This window comes from Meleagris gallopavo, chromosome 1, assembly GCF_000146605.3.
Source record: "Meleagris gallopavo isolate NT-WF06-2002-E0010 breed Aviagen turkey brand Nicholas breeding stock chromosome 1, Turkey_5.1, whole genome shotgun sequence".
NCBI lineage: Eukaryota > Metazoa > Chordata > Aves > Galliformes > Phasianidae > Meleagris > Meleagris gallopavo.
The window spans coordinates 27803771-27821342 of NC_015011.2; the positions used below are offsets into that span (position 1 = coordinate 27803771).

Consider the following 17572-nt stretch of genomic DNA (forward strand, 5'->3'; position numbering starts at 1 on the left):
TGGGCGTGGGGCGAGGCGGGGCCGGGCGAGCCTCGCCGCCCTCTGACGCGGTGCTCGCGAAATCGTTTCCGCGAAGCGGTGAAGGTACAAACAAAGCGCGCCCTCCGCCCCTTCCCCCAACGCCTCCCCGCCTATATCAGCCCCGGGCCGGTGGCTGGGGTAGCGCTGGACGGGTGGGACGCGACCTGGGGAGATCGTGAGTAGGCCGTTTGTTTGCGGTCGGTCCCGCCTCGACTTCACCGCGGCTGCGGCGCTTGGCAGCAGTTGGGCCGGGGGTGGCCGTTTACCAGTGAGGTAAACGATGGGTTTGAGCCCGCGTGTCTGCGCGGGTGGGTGAATACCGTGTAAAGCTTCGAGCAACCCTAGGAAAGTTCGTGATTTGCTTGTGGAATAGGAATTATATAGTGTACTGGCTTGAGGATGGGATCGCTTCGTTGAATTTAGTTTAGCGCTACACAGATTTGACCAAAGTGTTGGTGCTCTTTCTGCCCTGAGAGCAGTTGCTCCAAGAGGCACCAGTACCGTATCATTTTCATTTGGAACTTTGTCTCATTGCACAAAACCACCTGCTGAAAAAAATGCAAATTTCTGCCAATGGGAAGGACCAGCAGACACTTCTCTGTATGTCACTAACTGGTTTTCGTGAGGGTTGCATGTTGCTCAAGGTGAACATTAACTTTTGATTAATAGCTCGGAAAGCAAATGGTATCCTGGGCTTCATCAGAAGAGGGATGGCCAGCAGGGACAGGGAGGTGGTTGTCCCCCTCTACTCTGCTCTTGTGAGGCCCCATCTGGAGTACTGTGTCCAGGTCTGGAGCCCCCAGTACAAAAAAGACAGGGAGCTGTTGGAGAGGGTCCAGAGGAGGACCACAAAGATGATCAGGGACTGGAGCACCTCCCCTATGAAGACAGGCTGAGGGAGCTGGGCTTGTTCAGCCTGGAGAAAAGAAGGCTGTGGGGTGACCTCATTGCACCCTTTCAGTACCTAAAGGGAGCCTACAAACAGGAGGGGAATCAACTCTTTGAAAGGGTTGATAACTGCAGGACAAGGGGAAATGGTTTTGAGGGAGGGAAGATTTAGGTTGGATGTCAGGGTTGGATGTCTTCTTTACAGAGAGAGTGGTGAGGTGTTGGAACGGGCTGCCCAGAGAGGTTGTGGATGCCCCGTCCCTGGAGGTGTTCAAGGCTAGATTGGATGAGGCCCTGGGCAGCCTGGTCTAGTATTAAATGGGGAAGTTGGTGGCCCTGCATGTGACAGGGGAGTTGAAGATTCGTGATCCTTGAGGTCCCTTTCCAAGCCTGGCCATTCTGTGATTCTATGAACATTAGGCCTTGTAGTTGTTGGGACTTTACTACCAAGTGTCCTTGGCACTAGGTACCACCACTGTGAGGTTATTTATCTGCCTTTACTGGAGCAGCAAATAAGCTGCATCAGCTTTAAACAACTCTGAGCTTTTCGTCTAACTTATTATTGATTTGATGTTTCCATTATTATTATTTTTTTTTTTTCCCAGGTAACGCCACAATTTGAGGCTTATTTATTGAAATATATCTTCCGGGATGAAGTAGACAAACAACATAGGAAGGGTGTAATTTATAAGTAATGACAGTTCATTTGTTCCTAGATGCATATTTATTCTTTGTGATTAGCCCAAAAAGTCTTTGGTGGAAGCAAAGAAACAAGTACCTGTGTTTGTATAGACCTAAAGTCTGCTGTAGGATAAGTCATGCCATTCATCTTAGAGTTTTTCATACCGGTGAGCCTCAGTATAAATGGGCCAGAAGCAGAACACTGTGGTATAGCAAACACGTTTTCAGTCGTGACTTTTTGTATTACAGAGTTTCTAAACTTTTAACTTCTTCTTCCAAAGGACTTGCAAAAGTGAACAGTCGCATGTCACGAATTAAGAATACTATAGAATCTGTTTCAAAGGCAGTGTCTGGCACTCACAGTGAACTGGTTTCGCGAATAGCTCGTTTAAAGTCACACTCAGGTACTTTAGGAAAGGATACTAAAAGTAATGCAGATGAAAATAACCTCAATGTGAATTTGGAAAGTGGTAAACAATTCTCAGATGCCAGAACTCAGGAGGATTGCAACAGAGGCCTAGCTGCCAAGCAATCCAGTAGCACAAATGAAAACTTGGAGTTTGTGTTAAGCAGTACAAGTGACAGTAATCAAGATATTCCAGAAGATTCAACATCTGCTAAAAACCACCTTTTTCATATAAGCTACCTTTCTACAAGTTTTGGAGAGACTTATAACTTTGTTGCTGATCATATCAACTGGTACTTCAGTAATATTTCTGTTATGGATCAAGAGAAGAAGAGGAATGCTTTGTTAAAGGGCTCTAAAAGTGAAGCGAAGCTTGATTCATCAGAGAGTACTATAATTAGTGAAGAAACAGCGAATTCAGCAGCTCCTTTAGCTCCTGAAACAGAGACTCAGGGTGCTGAGAAGTCAAATGCTGCTCTTCCAGTTTCCACTAAAAAAAGTATTGCAAACTTTCTTTCATATCCCAGTAACAGCGTACAGGCTTTTGTAGACAGTTACATTGGTGGATTGGTTCCCAAGTTAAGATCGGATACAAAAGTTGCTGCACAGGAAAAGAGTAAACAGCTAGAGCAAGAAGGGTCTGAGAAAGATGAGGAGGATGAACTCAAAGAGACTAAGATTGCAGAAGAGAGGGAAAAACATTTGTCCCTTCAGAGAGAAAAGGTAAGTCTTTAGTGTTATTTTTACACATCTATTGTTTCTATGTATATTTTTATAGCCGTGTATATATTCATGTGTTTGTATAGTGTGTGCATACAGGTCTTATCTATATGCATTATGGGTAGATGTAGCTATTTATTCTTGTAGTAGCTACAGTAATGTTATGCTTTTTCATGATCTACCTGCTGTAATTTTGGAGTTGTCCTGAAAAAAACAGCCCATTAGAAATACTGACACCAGCTTGTTCAGGACGTTGTTACTGTGAGCGTTCTTTACTTATTTTCTGGTAAACAAAGTCTGTTTATATCTAAGAAAACCTTATTTGTGTTCTGTAGCAGACCTCTAGTATAGCAAGTGCTGTCCAGCACTTCTGTGAAATCTTAAAATAACCTTTTGCAGTTAATCTTGACAATTTGCATACATGTCTTAGTGTATCTTGTGTACTTTGCATAACTTTTATCTGTTTTAGATCATAGCAAGAGTGAGTATCGATAACAGGACTCGAGCATTAGTTCAAGCCCTACGAAGATCCTCAAATCGAAGAGTCTGTATCAGCAGGGTTGAAGAATTGACTTACCATCTTCTGGAATTTCCAGAGAGCAGAGGAGTTGCAATTAAGGTGCAAACAATTATGCTTAAACAAGCAATAAATATCTATTAGCGAAAGTCTTATAAAGTAAAATTTTCTGCAGTACTTTTGTTGGCTAGGCATATTTTCTACTTGTGGAGAATGTTTTTTTTTTTTTTATAGCTATTTGTTTAGCTGGTTCAGCAGATCTATCTACACGCTATCAGTAATTTAGCTTAAGACTCTTAGGATTGTTATGTTTATTTAGAAGCTACAGCACTGTCACGTGGATAGATAATGTAGCTAATTCTAGTTGTAGGTGATGGTTGTACACTCTGTTCTGTTTTGCAGTCGACCAGAAATGAATGTACGGTACAGTTGATCTCTGTCTGTACAATAGTTGTGATGCTTCTTTACATGTTCCCTTCAAAGGAAGAGGACAGGACTGGAGCATAGCCATCAAATAAGAAGTTTGTGTAATCTAGTTCTACTTGTTTTCTTTCCTGCGTGCAGTGAGAGGACAGGAGTTAGGTAGTAGACTATTCCAGCACTGCTGACCAAATCACCGTGCTTCAGTCCCATGTCTTTTCCCAGCAGATGTGACAAGTGGCTGACATGAACTGTAAAACTGGTGCAGTGAAGTTCCAGCCAGATGAATTACCCTGCCTGGGCACAGGCCAAGCATGCACATGAATAGAATAGTTGTGATTTATTTTATTATGAGAGAGTATGCTTGCTACTCCTACCTTGGTTATAATCCTGTGTATCTTTGTGATAATAACTCCAAATATAAAGATTAGTCAGTATGAGGAAGAATTTTAACTTTTGTTTCTTTTGATATTATTGTGCTACTTCAGATGCACTTCCTGCTTTGCAACAGAGTGATATCTATCCAGCAAAATCTGTGCTTTTAGCTATACTTTAATATGCTTAGTATTTTAAATTCTTATTTTGCAAATGTGACAATGTCAATAAAACTAATTGGTAAAATACAACAACAACTGAAATAACAGTAAATATTAGTAAAAAAATTAGAAGGATTCGAATTTCAGCTTGATTGTTGAATTTTGATAGCTGGCTATTTTAACAGTAAGGAGTATACAACATAGTATTGGAGACATTTTTTCCCCATGTTAGATATAGAGATGGCTTCAAAGAAGTTTTCCTTCCACTAATATATGGCTATTACTCTAAAATGCAAAACTAGTAAATTTGAATGTGAATTCTTTCAGTGCAAGCATCTTGACAAATACAAAGTTATTTCTTTCTGACTGCAGGAAAAGATAATCCCATGCCTACTGCGATTGAGACAAGCAAATGATGAAAGTCTTCAGGCTGCTGTTAGGGAGACTTTGGCAATAATTGGATATACAGATCCGGTGAAAGGCTGGGGAATTCGAGTCCTTGCTATTGATGGAGGAGGAACAAGGTGAAGCTTTTATATACTCATAGGTTTCTTTTTGTAGTGTATCTGGGAATAGAATTGAAGTTTCTCTTTAATATTTTTGTGCCTAAACATGGAATTTTCTGATTTACAATTCTGTTGCATTTGACTATTCAAGTCACAGGTACTTACTTTTGCATGTGTTTCTGTGTGAACTTTCATTAATATATGTACCACAAATCATTAGATGCCTGTACTCTAACTTAGTGTTCATTTGTACACTTACCAGAATTTGTAGAGAGCATCAAAATCATGTGCATTAAATTTAAAATCTTGTTTACTGACAGCTATGTTTTGAGGCATGTTTGAAGAAATGTTTTTAGCAAATATTTACTGATTGATTAGTCTTTATTGTTAGAGAACAGAGTATGAAGTCCATAGCATAAATAGTTTCACCAACTTTGTTTCCTCATAGTATTTATGTGCACCAAAATCAGTAGCATTCAGTAAGCAGTAAGAGTATGGTGCAAACCTGATGTTTGCACTGGATAGTAGTATTTTAAAAATATGGGGCTGCTGAGTTAATATAATGTATAGTATTATCAGTATGTCTAAATTGTATATTTTTTCTTAAATACTTATGCTTAAATTTGTTTAGTGGGAAGTAGTCTGTAGCTTTGACTGTAAAGGTATTGCTTTGTTCCTATAAAACAGGAATACAGCTTGGTTGTACACACAGTACCATGAAATTAATATAAACTTATTAATAAAATGAATAGGAAGAAAAAGAGTTTTGTATGTGTCTCCTTGTGAATTGAGGAGGTTTCTTTTTTTTGAGTGGTATGTTTTACAGGGTAAGACTTTCAAGAACTTGCTACTGATTAGGAGTTTCTTAATGGTTCCATTAAAGCACCTTATTTTTAGAAATGAGTTGTTATATCTATACCATGAAAATGAAACAAGTCCAAAGAGTCAGCCTGATCACTGACTACTGTCTGTTCTGTGTCTTAATTAGTAGTGTTCAGCTGATCTTTGTGCAGGGCTGAATAGTGCTCTTCAACACAAGCCAGGATAGGGTTAGAGGTAGCACACAACAGGGGCTGTTCTCAGCAGAATGTGTTGCCAAGATAGTGCTTTGCTTTAGTGCTTCTTCTGCCTTACTCAGTTTTTTAGCATTGGGCTGGAAAGGATTGATACCAATATGCTTTCATTCCCTGAAATATTCTCGATTCTTAATATTGTAGATATCAGTTATGATTAAGCAAAGGTAGGCTTAATTAAATCTACGTAAGATAAAACTACCATTGTGTATGATTGTGTTGGGTTTTTTGTGTATTTCAGAGGTTTAGTTGCACTTCAAACACTACGGAAACTAGAAGAACTTACTGGAAAGCCAGTTCATCATCTTTTTGACTACATTTGTGGTGTAAGCACAGGTAATTGTTGTTCTACAAGTTGGAATTTTGTTATGAATATAGTAAGAACATGTGGACTTAGATGTAGATTTTGCAAAATTTGCCAGATTTCTGATTTTGATTGTAAGCTGGGGAAAGTACAGGTTTAACTTCTAAAGGCTTTCTTTTTTTAGTTCTTCTACATTAAAAACTTAGGGTAATTCATGATATACTTCTTAACTCAGCTTTCAGAAGAGAAGGCTGTGGTTCTGTGAGACCTTATTGCTCTTTCAACTAATATGAAAATAGAGAGAAGATGAAGCAAGGCTCTTTGTGAAGGTACGCAGTGATAGGAGAAAAACAGAGAAACTGGAATATAAAAAATTATTATTAAGATAAGGAAGCACCTTTTTTCTTGCAAAGATGGTTGGACAGTAGGATGAGTTGCCTGGTCAGACTGATATATCCATGCATGATGGATCCTGACCAGCATGTTCTAGTTGAATCATTTTCACCAAGAGGTTGGACTACATGACCTCTAGAGAGTCCTCCCATCCTCAATTATTACTCTGTGACTCAATAAGTTGCCTCTCCCTAGGAGGCAACTGTAAAGATAAGCTTCTTTTAGAAAGACCATCATTGCTTCAGGATGTTATGGTAAACTAATTACAGTGCATTTCTTCTTTATAACATGAGAGATGCATTCAATAGTTTAGTTTCTTTAGAAACTGAAGTTCTCCTTGTTTTGTTTTTTTTTTCCCCCCCCATAGTTATCCTCCAATACAATTCAGTTCTGAAATATATTAAACAGATCATTATGGGTAAATACACTGTCCATGTTTTCAAAGACAGAAACTGCTTTGTAGGGTCAAAATAGAGAAGGGGACAGTGTTTGTCTACTAGTCAGAATTTGTTTGTTATGGCTGCCTGTTTTACCTTACTAATTTTTTTTTTTTTTCAGAGACTACTAATAAGGTTATTTAGTAGTAGAAAGTTGTTTCTTTTGGAATATTTAGGAGAGTTCTGTTAGTGAAACTGTCATTTTCCATCATGATAAGATGTTTTATCTCTAACAGAGAAGCTTAGTATTCTTACTTGGTTCAATCCCACTACTCTGTAATTGTTAATAAATACTTAATGCATTCTTTTAAGCTTTCATTCCATTAGCAAGTTTTTGTCTGTGCTAGTCAGAAGTACAATACATGAAAATCTTGGCTGGGGGAGATTGTGAATGTTTGTCAGTTTGTGCTGGCTGTGTACTTGGCCATTGTGATCTACATTGTTGGTACTTGTATTTATACCAATAAAATTTGCAGGTGCTTGCAGCTGGTTGAACTGTGATTTACAAAAAATAAGAGGGATGCCCCTTATGTTACAGATTTTTTTTCTTTTCTACTGCACTACTCATCTCTCTTATTATCCTTAGCTGTGTGGCCTTTGAGGACTAGGTTTTGCTTATCACAGTCTGTGTAGATAGCTAACTTGTACATCTCCATAGTGGTCATGGGGTGTAAGTGTGGCAGCCACGCAGGAAGATCCCTATAATGATGCCCTGCAAACTTAACTCACTTGCCTGTTGCTGAGCATAATATCTGGGCCTAGGTGTACCAGAAAGTCTTCAAGCCCATGAAATGCAACAAGGACCACTTAACGGTACTTTTTTTTTTATGGAGAACAAAGTTAATGTAAATTCTGCACTGAGTTTGTGCTGTACAAAAGTCTATAGATGAAAGCAAGTAGTACCATTACTCCATGAACTGAGCTATTGGGAATTCCGTATGTTTATCACAGAGCTCTGGAGTGTGGTATGCTTTCATAAATGGACGCAACACTTAACCTTTTGAGGTCTTCTTACCTGCACATTTGCTTGTATTTTCGCTTCCTGCAAAGTCCTCACATACATCAGTCAGAGATACTTCTCTAATGGTGTGCTTACAGTTCAATCACATGGAGCAGTTTATAACATTAAGAATATGTGATCAGGCCAAGTGCATACTGCCATGTTTTCCATGTGTGGATCTCCTCCAAGAATTCTAGTAGGACTTCTTCCTAAATCTTCATATAATTAGTAATCTTTGTAATAATTAGTGCCGTGGCGGATTGGATCACTGACATGCTCTGCACTCAAAAACAGTATGCTTAGAGAACCACTCATAGAAACGTAGAATGGCCTGGGTTGAAAAGGACCACAATGATCATCTGGTTTCAACCCCTCCTGCCACGTGCAGGGTTGCCAACCACCAGACCAGGCTGCCCAGAGCCACATCCAGCCTGGCCTTGAATGCCTCCAGGGATGGGGCATCCACAACCTCCTTGGGCAACCTGTTCCAGTGCCTCACCACCCTCCATGTGAAAAACTTTCTCCTAATACCTAACCTAAACCTCCCCTGTCTTAGTTTAAAACCATTCCCCCTTGTCCTATCGCTATCCACCCTTGGAAACAGTCTTTTCCTCTCCTGTTTATACACTCCCACTCATTTTACTACAGAGATATCTGTACCGTAGTGATTTCTTTGGTCACTAGTTTTGAGTGTATAGGAAATCTGCATAAGATCCTAAGGATCTTCTCCAAAAATCCTCTGAGGTTAAGAACAATACAGGGTTCGTTCTCCTATGCATTCTCCCAGCCTTCATGGATTTGTAGGTTAGGAGCCTCCTGAAACTAAGTCAGCATTTTTATTAATGGTTTGGGTGTGGTTTTTCCCTCATGTTTTCTTTTTAGTTTTGAAATGCTGTTTGAACACTTTCCTGATTGAAGAAATATGTTTTCAAGACAACTCATAAATACATCAAGTTGTGATATTACAAAGCTGGGATTGATCTTAGAAACCTTTCCAATTTCCCAAAAGATGAATAAGCTATGTCTGTTTCACTGGTGACAGTTGTCAGATTTTTGCATCATAACAGATGTCATCGGAAACCTTGTTCTGGTGCTCTGTTGTCATTAGACAACAGCATTTCCAAAAGGTAATGTCAATCATCCTTTTGCAGTTCAAGTGCGTTTTTCCATGTCCTAACTCCCTAGGGCCATGGATGACATTACTTCCTTTCTTTTTGAAGCAGCCTGCTGTGCATTTAAAGGCTTTCATCATTTATTTGGTCTTTCCTTAGAGTTTGGTTACTTTGACACATGGATTTTTTTTGTGAATATATATATATATGTATTTTTTTCAGTTAGTCTCCATTAGGACCAGATGCAGAGCTTCAGCTGACATCTTACTGGTGCCGAGTTGAGTAAGGAAGGAATACTTTCATCCTTCAGCTTACATTCTTGCCTATCTTATGTCTTATTGGCCTGCTGTATACCCATGTTCTTCAAGATATGCTCCTTAGCCTCTCAAGTTTTATTTAGTAATTTGTGTTTTGGTGTTTTTTTTTTTTTGTTGTTGTTGTTCTCTGAAATGTTGGCAGCCAAGGCTGAGATGATCGCTGGAGTGTAGAAGTCTGTGATAACAGGCCAGAAAGTGGAGGAAGCATTAGACGTGTTTTCACTGGGTCATTAGGTCATCACCTTCAATTTTAGCTTTTCTCTCCTGGGAGTGTCTTGTTACCATCCAACAGATTTCAGCAAAGCCCTTTAATGGGTAACTTGACTGATAATATCTGTTGCCATTTTTGTGTCAATACACTGTGGGCTTTGATGCTGTTTCTCAGGTGGTAATAGGGAAGATATTTTTGCATTTGGTATTCTGCAACTGTGCTTTTTGGAAACTGTTTTTTCCTACAAGGGTATGTCATTCTTGTTTTATGCACACACTAGATGGCAGTGTGTATGAATAGAATAGTTGGAACAGACAGTAAAAGATTATCAAGTCCAACTGCCTGCCCACTGTAGGGTTAACTGAATGTTAGAGCATAAGTGTAACACAAATGCCCCTTCAACACTGGCAAGCTTAGGGCATCATTGCCTCTTTAGGAAGCTGTTCCAGTGTTAAACCACTTGCATAGTAAATACATTTTTCCTAACGTCCAATGTGAACCTCCTCTTACACAGCTTTGTGCCAATCCTGTATGTCATTGGTTCCAAGGAGAAGAAACTGACATCTTCTGCATTTCCCTTCCTCAGGGAGCTGCAAAGAGCAGTGAGATCACCTATCAGCCTCTTCTTCTTCAGGCTAGGTATACCAGGTGTTCTCTGCCTCTCCTCATAGGATGTACTTTGCCATGCTTTTACCGGTTCTGTTACCCTCCTCTGGAAGCTTTCAAGGACCTTAGTATTTTTTTTACACAGTGAAGTCCAGAACTGCACACACTGTGGTGAAGCTGTATCAGTGCTAAACGTAGTGGGAAAATTGTCTCTGACTGGCTGGCTCGGTAGTACTTAATGCACCCCCAAAATGCAGTTTGCTTTCTTGGTTGCCAGGGTGCACTGCTAGCTTATTCTGAGCCTGCTGTTACCAGCACCCTCGGGTCTCTTCCTGCTGAGCTGCTCTCAAGCCACTGGTCTCCCTGGCTGTGTCTGGTGTTACCCATTCCAAGTGCAGGAACTGCCATTTTACTTTGTTGAACTTCATGGCTGTTGATGATCATCCAGTGCTCTGTTCTACCTAGATCCTTCTACAAGGCTTCTGTTGATGATTAATTATAAATAATTGCAACCAAATATATTCCAAAACAAAAAAAGCTCCCCTGTTACAGAATTTGCTAGAAGTTTTCTTTAAAAAATCAAGGAGTTTGTAAGATATCAAGAAATGCTCTAAATATTTTTAAATGCTACAGCACAGACTACTCCTACACATTTCTCTTTCCAAATAATGCAGTGGATTTAACCTGCTTTCTGCCATATATTTTTGGCAGGGATGAAGTCTGCAAAACAAAAGAATAGCATTTGTCAATGTCTAAAATAATTTGTTTTTGAAAATAGACTCTTCCTAACTTCTGGTTGTCCTTAAACAATTGTTTGTTGTTTTTGAACAGGAATGTGGTGTTAGAAATGTCAGTTGATCACCCTTCTCAAAACAGACATTTTCTTAACCTGTGAATATTATGGTAATTAATAATCCATCATTATAATCTCATTATGTACTATACTTAAAATTTCAAAATATTTCTTTTCAGGAGCTATATTAGCTTTTATGTTGGGGTTGTTCCATATTCCTCTGGATGATTGCGAAGAATTGTATCACAAGTTGGGATCAGATGTTTTTAAGCAGAATGTTATTGTTGGAACAGTTAAGATGGGCTGGAGCCATGCCTTTTATGACAGTGATGTCTGGGAAAAAATGCTCAAGTAAGTGTTTTTTTTGTTTTGTTTTGTTTGTTTTTTTTTAAAAGAAAAAAGTTAAATATAATTTACTATTACAAATCTAATAGCCTTTGTTTTTGTTGGTGTCTCTTTGGTAAGCAAGTTTTTAAAACAAAGAAAAATGATTAGTATATAGTCTAATTCTTTGAAAATAGTTGTTTTAATGTTTAACAGAACACTGGAATCCTTTAGTGTAATTTTCTTTAGGAGTGGAGTAAGCTTTTAGTGCACTGATTTCTGATTATATTTTTGAATGCTTGCCAGCTACTTGATCTGACTCATTACAGATCTGCATTAAATTTTACTAGCCACCTGCTATGCTTTTTTTTTTTGTAAGGAGATATAGTAAGAACTGAAATAAGTTGTAATAGGGATATTAGATTTTTAGCTGCTCTATTGAGGGATTTTAACCATTTCCCATTCCTATAAAATAGGAAAAAAAAATCTGTCAGATTGCAGAATTGCAATGGAAGAAATATTCACTGTGTTGAAGTTAACAATGTACAAGTATATAAATGCGTTAACAAGTACTTGGGAAAAAATCTTTTTTTTTTTTTCCCAAGAAGAAGAAATAATAATTATGTATTCTGTTATTTTCATTCATCTGTATTCATATTGATAGTTCAGTTCTTGAAAATGTACAGTGTTAGCTGGCACTGCAACTGAAAGAACAGAAATGACTTAACATGAGAGTGGATGTAAAATGGCCAGAAGCTTCTTTGGATAAGTAACAAGTTTCTTACAATGGCCTGTGCTTCCCAAGTGGTAAGCATTTCACTGCTTTGCTGAAGTGAAGAAAAGCTTCCAAGCATTTCTTTCTTTGCTTTTGCATATTTTTAGGAAAAAAATTGTTGACGAAACCAGTATCCTATTTTTCTTCTGAGATAACTAGAGTTTTTCTTCTGCCCAGAAAATTGTAAAATTACAAAAATTAGCTTGTGACAGTATTTTGTATGCCTTTAATTAAAATCAAAAATTCTTTGCAGCTGCATATAACACAAGGGAAGTAAAGCACACTACTCATTTACAGTACACAAAAGCAAGGCAATTATATGATTCATAGATTAGATTCTATGATCAGTACATTTAATTTTTAATCATGGCTTGAACTTTGGGAGGACCTCAAGGTTCATCACGTTCCAGCCCCCCTGCTACAGGCAGGCTTGCTAGCTGCTAGATCAAGTACTAAATCAGATTGCCTGTGGTCCCATCCAGCCTGGCTTTAAACACCTCCAGAGGCTGGACATCAGCAACCTGTTCCAGCTCCTGACTACCCTCTCAGTTAAAAACTTCCCCCTGATAGCTAAAGGAAGGGAGATTTAGGCAGAGGGGCAATGATTTTAAACTAGTCTGTCTCTGTCTTCTTGTGTAAAATGTTGATTTCCTTCCTGTTTATAAAATTCTTTTAAATATTGGAAGGCTGCAACAAAATTTCCCCGCAGCCTTCTCTTTTCCCAGGTTTGAACAAGCCCAGTTCCTTCAACCTACCTTCATAGGAGAGGTGCTGCAGCCCTTGGATCATCTTTCTGGCCCTCCTCTGGATGCTTTCTGAAAACTCCACATCTTTCCTGTGTTAGGGGCCCCAGATTTGGACACAGGCTCCCTGAAGACAGAACAGAGGGACAATTAACCTCCCTGTCCCTGCTGACCACCCCTCTTTTCATGAAACCCACTCTTCCAGGTTGCAAGCACACGCTGCTGGCTCATGTTCAGTTTTTCATCAATCATGACCTCTAAGTCTTTCTCAACAGAGCTACTCTCAAGGAGTTCTTGTCCCAGTTCATATACATGTCTGAGATTACCTGGATCCAAGTGCAAAACCTTGCCCTATGCTTTGTTGAACCTCATTACGTTTAGAAGTGCCCACCTCTTAATTTTTATCAGGGTCCCTCTGGATGGCATCCCTTCCTTCCGCTGTATCAACCACACTGCTCAGGTTGGTGTCATAAGTGAACTTGCTGAGGGTGCACTTAATCCTATCATCTTGATAAAAATGTTAGAGTACATTAGTTGCCTTCCCTTTGTGCACCCATGCCCACTCTGTCATAAAAGGCAAATAGGTTGATCAGGCCTAACCTTCCTTTAGTGAAGCCATGCTGGCTGTCTCAGATCATCTGCTCATGCCTTGTGCCTTAATGTGTCTTCCAGGAGATCTGTTCTATGATCTTCCTGGGCACAGAGGTGAGGCTCACTGGCCCGTAGTTCCCCAGGTCCTCCTTCCTCCTTTTCTTGTAAAGAGGGGTAATGTTTCTCTTGTTCTTGGGGAAATTGCCTGACAACTATGACTTTTCAAATATAGTGGAGAGCAGCTTGGCAACTACCTCAGCCAGCTCCCTTAAGACCCTGGGATGCATGTCGTTTGGCTCCAATGGACTTGTAGACATTCAGTGTCGTGAGTCAGTCTTGGACTTGCTCCACCCTTACAGTAAGGAGGAGTTTGCTCCCACCTCACTGTTCCTGCCCAGAGGCTCAGGTTCAGGGAATTTTGGCTGCCAGTGAAGACTGAGGCAAAGAACTCACTGATTACCTCAGCTTTCTCTGTATCTGTTGTAGCCAGTTCTCCTTTCTCATTTAGCAGGGGAGATATGCTCTTTTTGGCCTGTCTCTTCTGACCTATGTACCTGTTGAACCCCTCCTTGTTGTTTTTAACATCCCTTGCCATGTTCAGTTCCATCTGTGCTTTGGCTTTCCTAATCCTATCTGTGCAAGTCCAGACAGCATCTCTGTACTCTTCCCAGGTGACATGTCCTCACTTCTACTGTCTGTACTTGCCCTTCTTTTTCCTTAGTTTGACCAGCAGGTCCTTGCCAAGCCACACTGGCTTCCTGCCTCCACTGCCTGCTTTCCTGTTCTGAGGGATGGAGAGCTCTTGTACTCCCAGAAAGGCATTGTTAAAGAGTAGCCAGCTTTGTTCCCCTCCTTTTGTCTCTAAGGACTTCTTCCTATGAGAAGTCATATCAACAAACGAGTCTTTGTTAACCCAATTTTGCAGTGTTGAAGGGAGCTGCTATGCCTATACATCATTTCATTGAAACAGTATAGATTCATGCAGACTTCCTTGCAGCCTGGAATTAAGAAAGAAGCTGAAAGGTCATATAGCATCTCTTTATGGAAATAAGAAGGTTGGAGCTTACTTTCAGTAACTGCATGGGAAAACTGCTTTATGTTTTATTTTAAATTCAAATCGTAGCTGTGCTGAGCGAATTTTTGGTTTAGATGGTAGTTGGGTTTGTCAGCCTTCCTTGAAATAGTGTACAAATTTACCATATATGGGCATGCAATACACACTTAGCATTTGATGGAATTATTTCCAGGAAGTAATCTTGCTGAAAATAATCAACTAATGTTGCATTCATTTGTGAGGCATGTTATAAGTTCAATTTATGAAAATTACAACTGATTTTGCTTACGTTCTTATTCAAAGTGCTGAAGGGTATCAATTGTGTCTTACATATGCGTTTAACTTACTGATTCCTTACGTTACAATTTGAAGAGTGATTTTTAATAATTTATATTCAATGCTTTGTGAAGAAAATTGTGCTTACTGTATATTGATTTGTATAATGCAATATTGAATCCCATTTGCATGGAGAACCTGGCACATTGTTCTAGCTTTTCAGTTTTCTTTTGGCTGTTTACATGAACTTGGAATTCTTATGTTTGAGCACTCACTGTATAGACTTTTATACCTTTACTGTAAGCAAACACAAGTCAAAGCTGCTAAGAGGTTATTATCTAGTATAATTATAGCAGCCTGTGTCCTGTACCTGGAAAGTTACCTTCTCATTAGTGATCAGAATACAAGATATGGAAAACATTCCACCTATAAAATGAATGTTAAATGCACACTGAATTACTCTATGGAAAATATTCTTCTAAATCATACAGGATGGTGTGTTTATTTTCTTGGCTTTTGTTCTCATAATGAAAAATGTTTGCTTTTATTCCTCTAAAGCTTCTTGATGAGATTGTTGTTTTTTTTAAAATTATTATTCTGAAATGCAGCAAAGTACTTTGTTTTGCTCTCGTAAAGTAGTTGAGTAATCATGATGATTTTTTGGTTATGTGATGAAGTGAGTAACTGAATCAAGACCTCACTCTTCAAACTCATTTCCAGCAGCCTAGAAAGCATGAAGCATTGGTCCATTGAAATACTGCAAAAACCTGATTATTAAAGTGAAATCCAAGCATTGTTTCTTCTAAATGCAGAATACTAATATGGGGTTATAAAAACACACGTCTTTTATTCATGATAAAACTCACAGAGCATTTTCATTTTTCTACGTTTATTTGTAGAGAAAAAATGGGCTCAAATCTAATGATTGAAACTGCACGAAATTCTAAATGTCCAAAGGTAAGTACAGTGTTCTAATATAAATACTAACTGTATGCTCTTAAAGTATTATCGGGGAAGAATATTTTATAAAAAAAAAAAAAGTGAGCACTGATAAGCTCTGCAAGCATCTGTATAAGATAACCCATGTTTCTAAAGAATAAAAATTCTTTAGAAGCTTAGATTTCTATAGCAATTTCTCATGTTTTTATTAATACTGTAAGTTAGATGTTTTAGGTTTGTAAGCAGAGAAATGGTAAATGGTTCTATATCCAGGTGGAGGTTGGTAAGGAGTGGTGGCCCCCAGGGGTCCGGTCCATCTTGGGTTCAGTACTCTTTAACATCTTTATCAGTGACATAGATGATGGGGTTGAGTGCACCCTCTGTTTCGGAGACGATGCCAAGTTGAGCACTGCAGTTGATGTGTCAGAAGGAAGGGATGCTGTCCAAAGAGACCTTGACTAACTTGAAAGGTGGGCCCTCGTAAAACTGATGAGGTTCAGCAGAGCTAAGTGCAAAGTGTTGCATGTGAGTTGGTGCAATCTCAGATATGTGTGCAGACTGGGAGAAGAGCTCATTGAGAGTAGCCCTGCCCAGAAGGACCTGGGTGTCCTGGTCGATGAAAAACAACATGAACCAGCAGTGTGCACTTGCAACCTGGAAGCCTAACAGTATCCTGGGCTGCATCAAAAAAGGAGTGGTCAGCAGGATGAAGCAGTGATTGTCTCTCTCTACTCTGCCTTCTTGAGGCCCCATTTGAAGTACTTTCTCCAAGTCTGGGGTAAAGAAGTATGTGGCACTTTTGGAGAGGGTTCATAGGATGGCCATGAGGATGATTAGAGGGCTGGAGCACCTCTTGTATGAAGACAGGCTGAGGGAACTGGGCTTGTTGAGTCTGGAAAATGGCCTTCCAGTATTTAAAGGGGATTTTAAACATGAGGAAAATTGACTTTTTCACAGTACATAGTGATAGGGCAAATGAAAATGGTTTCAAACTAATGGAGGAGAGGTTTAGATTAGATATTAGGGGGTAGTTTTTGACTGAGGGTGGTGAGGTGCTGGAGCACATTGCCCAGAGATGTGGATGCCCTGTCCCTGAGGGTGTTCAAGGCCAGGCTGAATGGGTCCTGGACAACTCAATCTAGTGCTTAACCTAGTGGTCAGCAACCCTGCCTGTTGCCTTGTGGCTCATCATGTCAAATGTGATATCTCTTACTGTGCAGTAAGTGAAAGGAGTCTGTCCACTTTATCTGGATAACCAGGTTTTCCTCAGTCTTGTTTGTCTTTCCTGAGATCTCTATTCTTCCTGTATCTGAAGGGCACCAATTAATTGGAGGGATGTTATATACAGAAACAGCATGAAAGATGAGAAAGCATGGGTATTTTATTTTTAGTGAAGGATAGGGTGTGAAGAAAGAAGAGAAATATAATAGCATATATTTCAGAACAGTCTGTAATTAACAGGTGTTTTGGTGTCATAGCACTATATTCAACGCTTTACTGTTAAATGGAAGACATTCACATTTTTCTAAACATAGAAACATGTGCTTGACTGACTGCGTTCCTCGTCCATGTCTAAAACAAGGACATGAAAAGGATGGGGTGGTATGTTACTTTCTGAGAGAGAAGCTAGCCTACACTGACTTGAAAGTTATCTTTGAACTGGGATCTTTGGCCTCATTCCATGTTCTTCAGTAATAAAACATGAACATAAATAGAATTGAGACTAGTTGTTGGTAGTAATCACTCTGTAGTGCTTGCACTCTTTGCAAGGGCAGTAAAATCAAAATAAAATGTGCAGTTGGGTAAGCTGTTAAATTCCTGAAGGGAGATGGATTTTTCCAAAATGTGCTCAGTATTTTGCAAGTTGCACTTCACTTCAAGAAGTAAAATATGAGTAGTGAGGGGGGGGAAAAAAAAAAAAAGCTCAAG

General features: G+C 39.3%; 1 protein-coding gene across 3 annotated transcripts in view; it reads left to right on the forward strand.

Moving 5' to 3' along the window:
- The window catches only part of PNPLA8 (patatin like phospholipase domain containing 8), a 36722-nt gene that overhangs the window by 307 nt on the left and 18843 nt on the right, over window positions 1-17572 (forward strand). The window contains exons 2-8 of one of the 3 annotated variants that reach the window (XM_031553313.1): window positions 936-941; window positions 1512-2719; window positions 3186-3335; window positions 4562-4713; window positions 6010-6104; window positions 11121-11292; window positions 15604-15661. In XM_031553313.1, coding sequence (XP_031409173.1) covers window positions 1604-2719; window positions 3186-3335; window positions 4562-4713; window positions 6010-6104; window positions 11121-11292; window positions 15604-15661 — 1743 coding nt within the window. In that variant the 5' untranslated portion in view covers window positions 936-941; window positions 1512-1603. Of the gene's footprint in view, window positions 1-103; window positions 295-935; window positions 942-1511; window positions 2720-3185; window positions 3336-4561; window positions 4714-6009; window positions 6105-11120; window positions 11293-15603; window positions 15662-17572 lie in introns of those variants that run through there. The other 2 variants (XM_003201999.4, XM_019612640.2) reach the window with 2 other exon arrangements.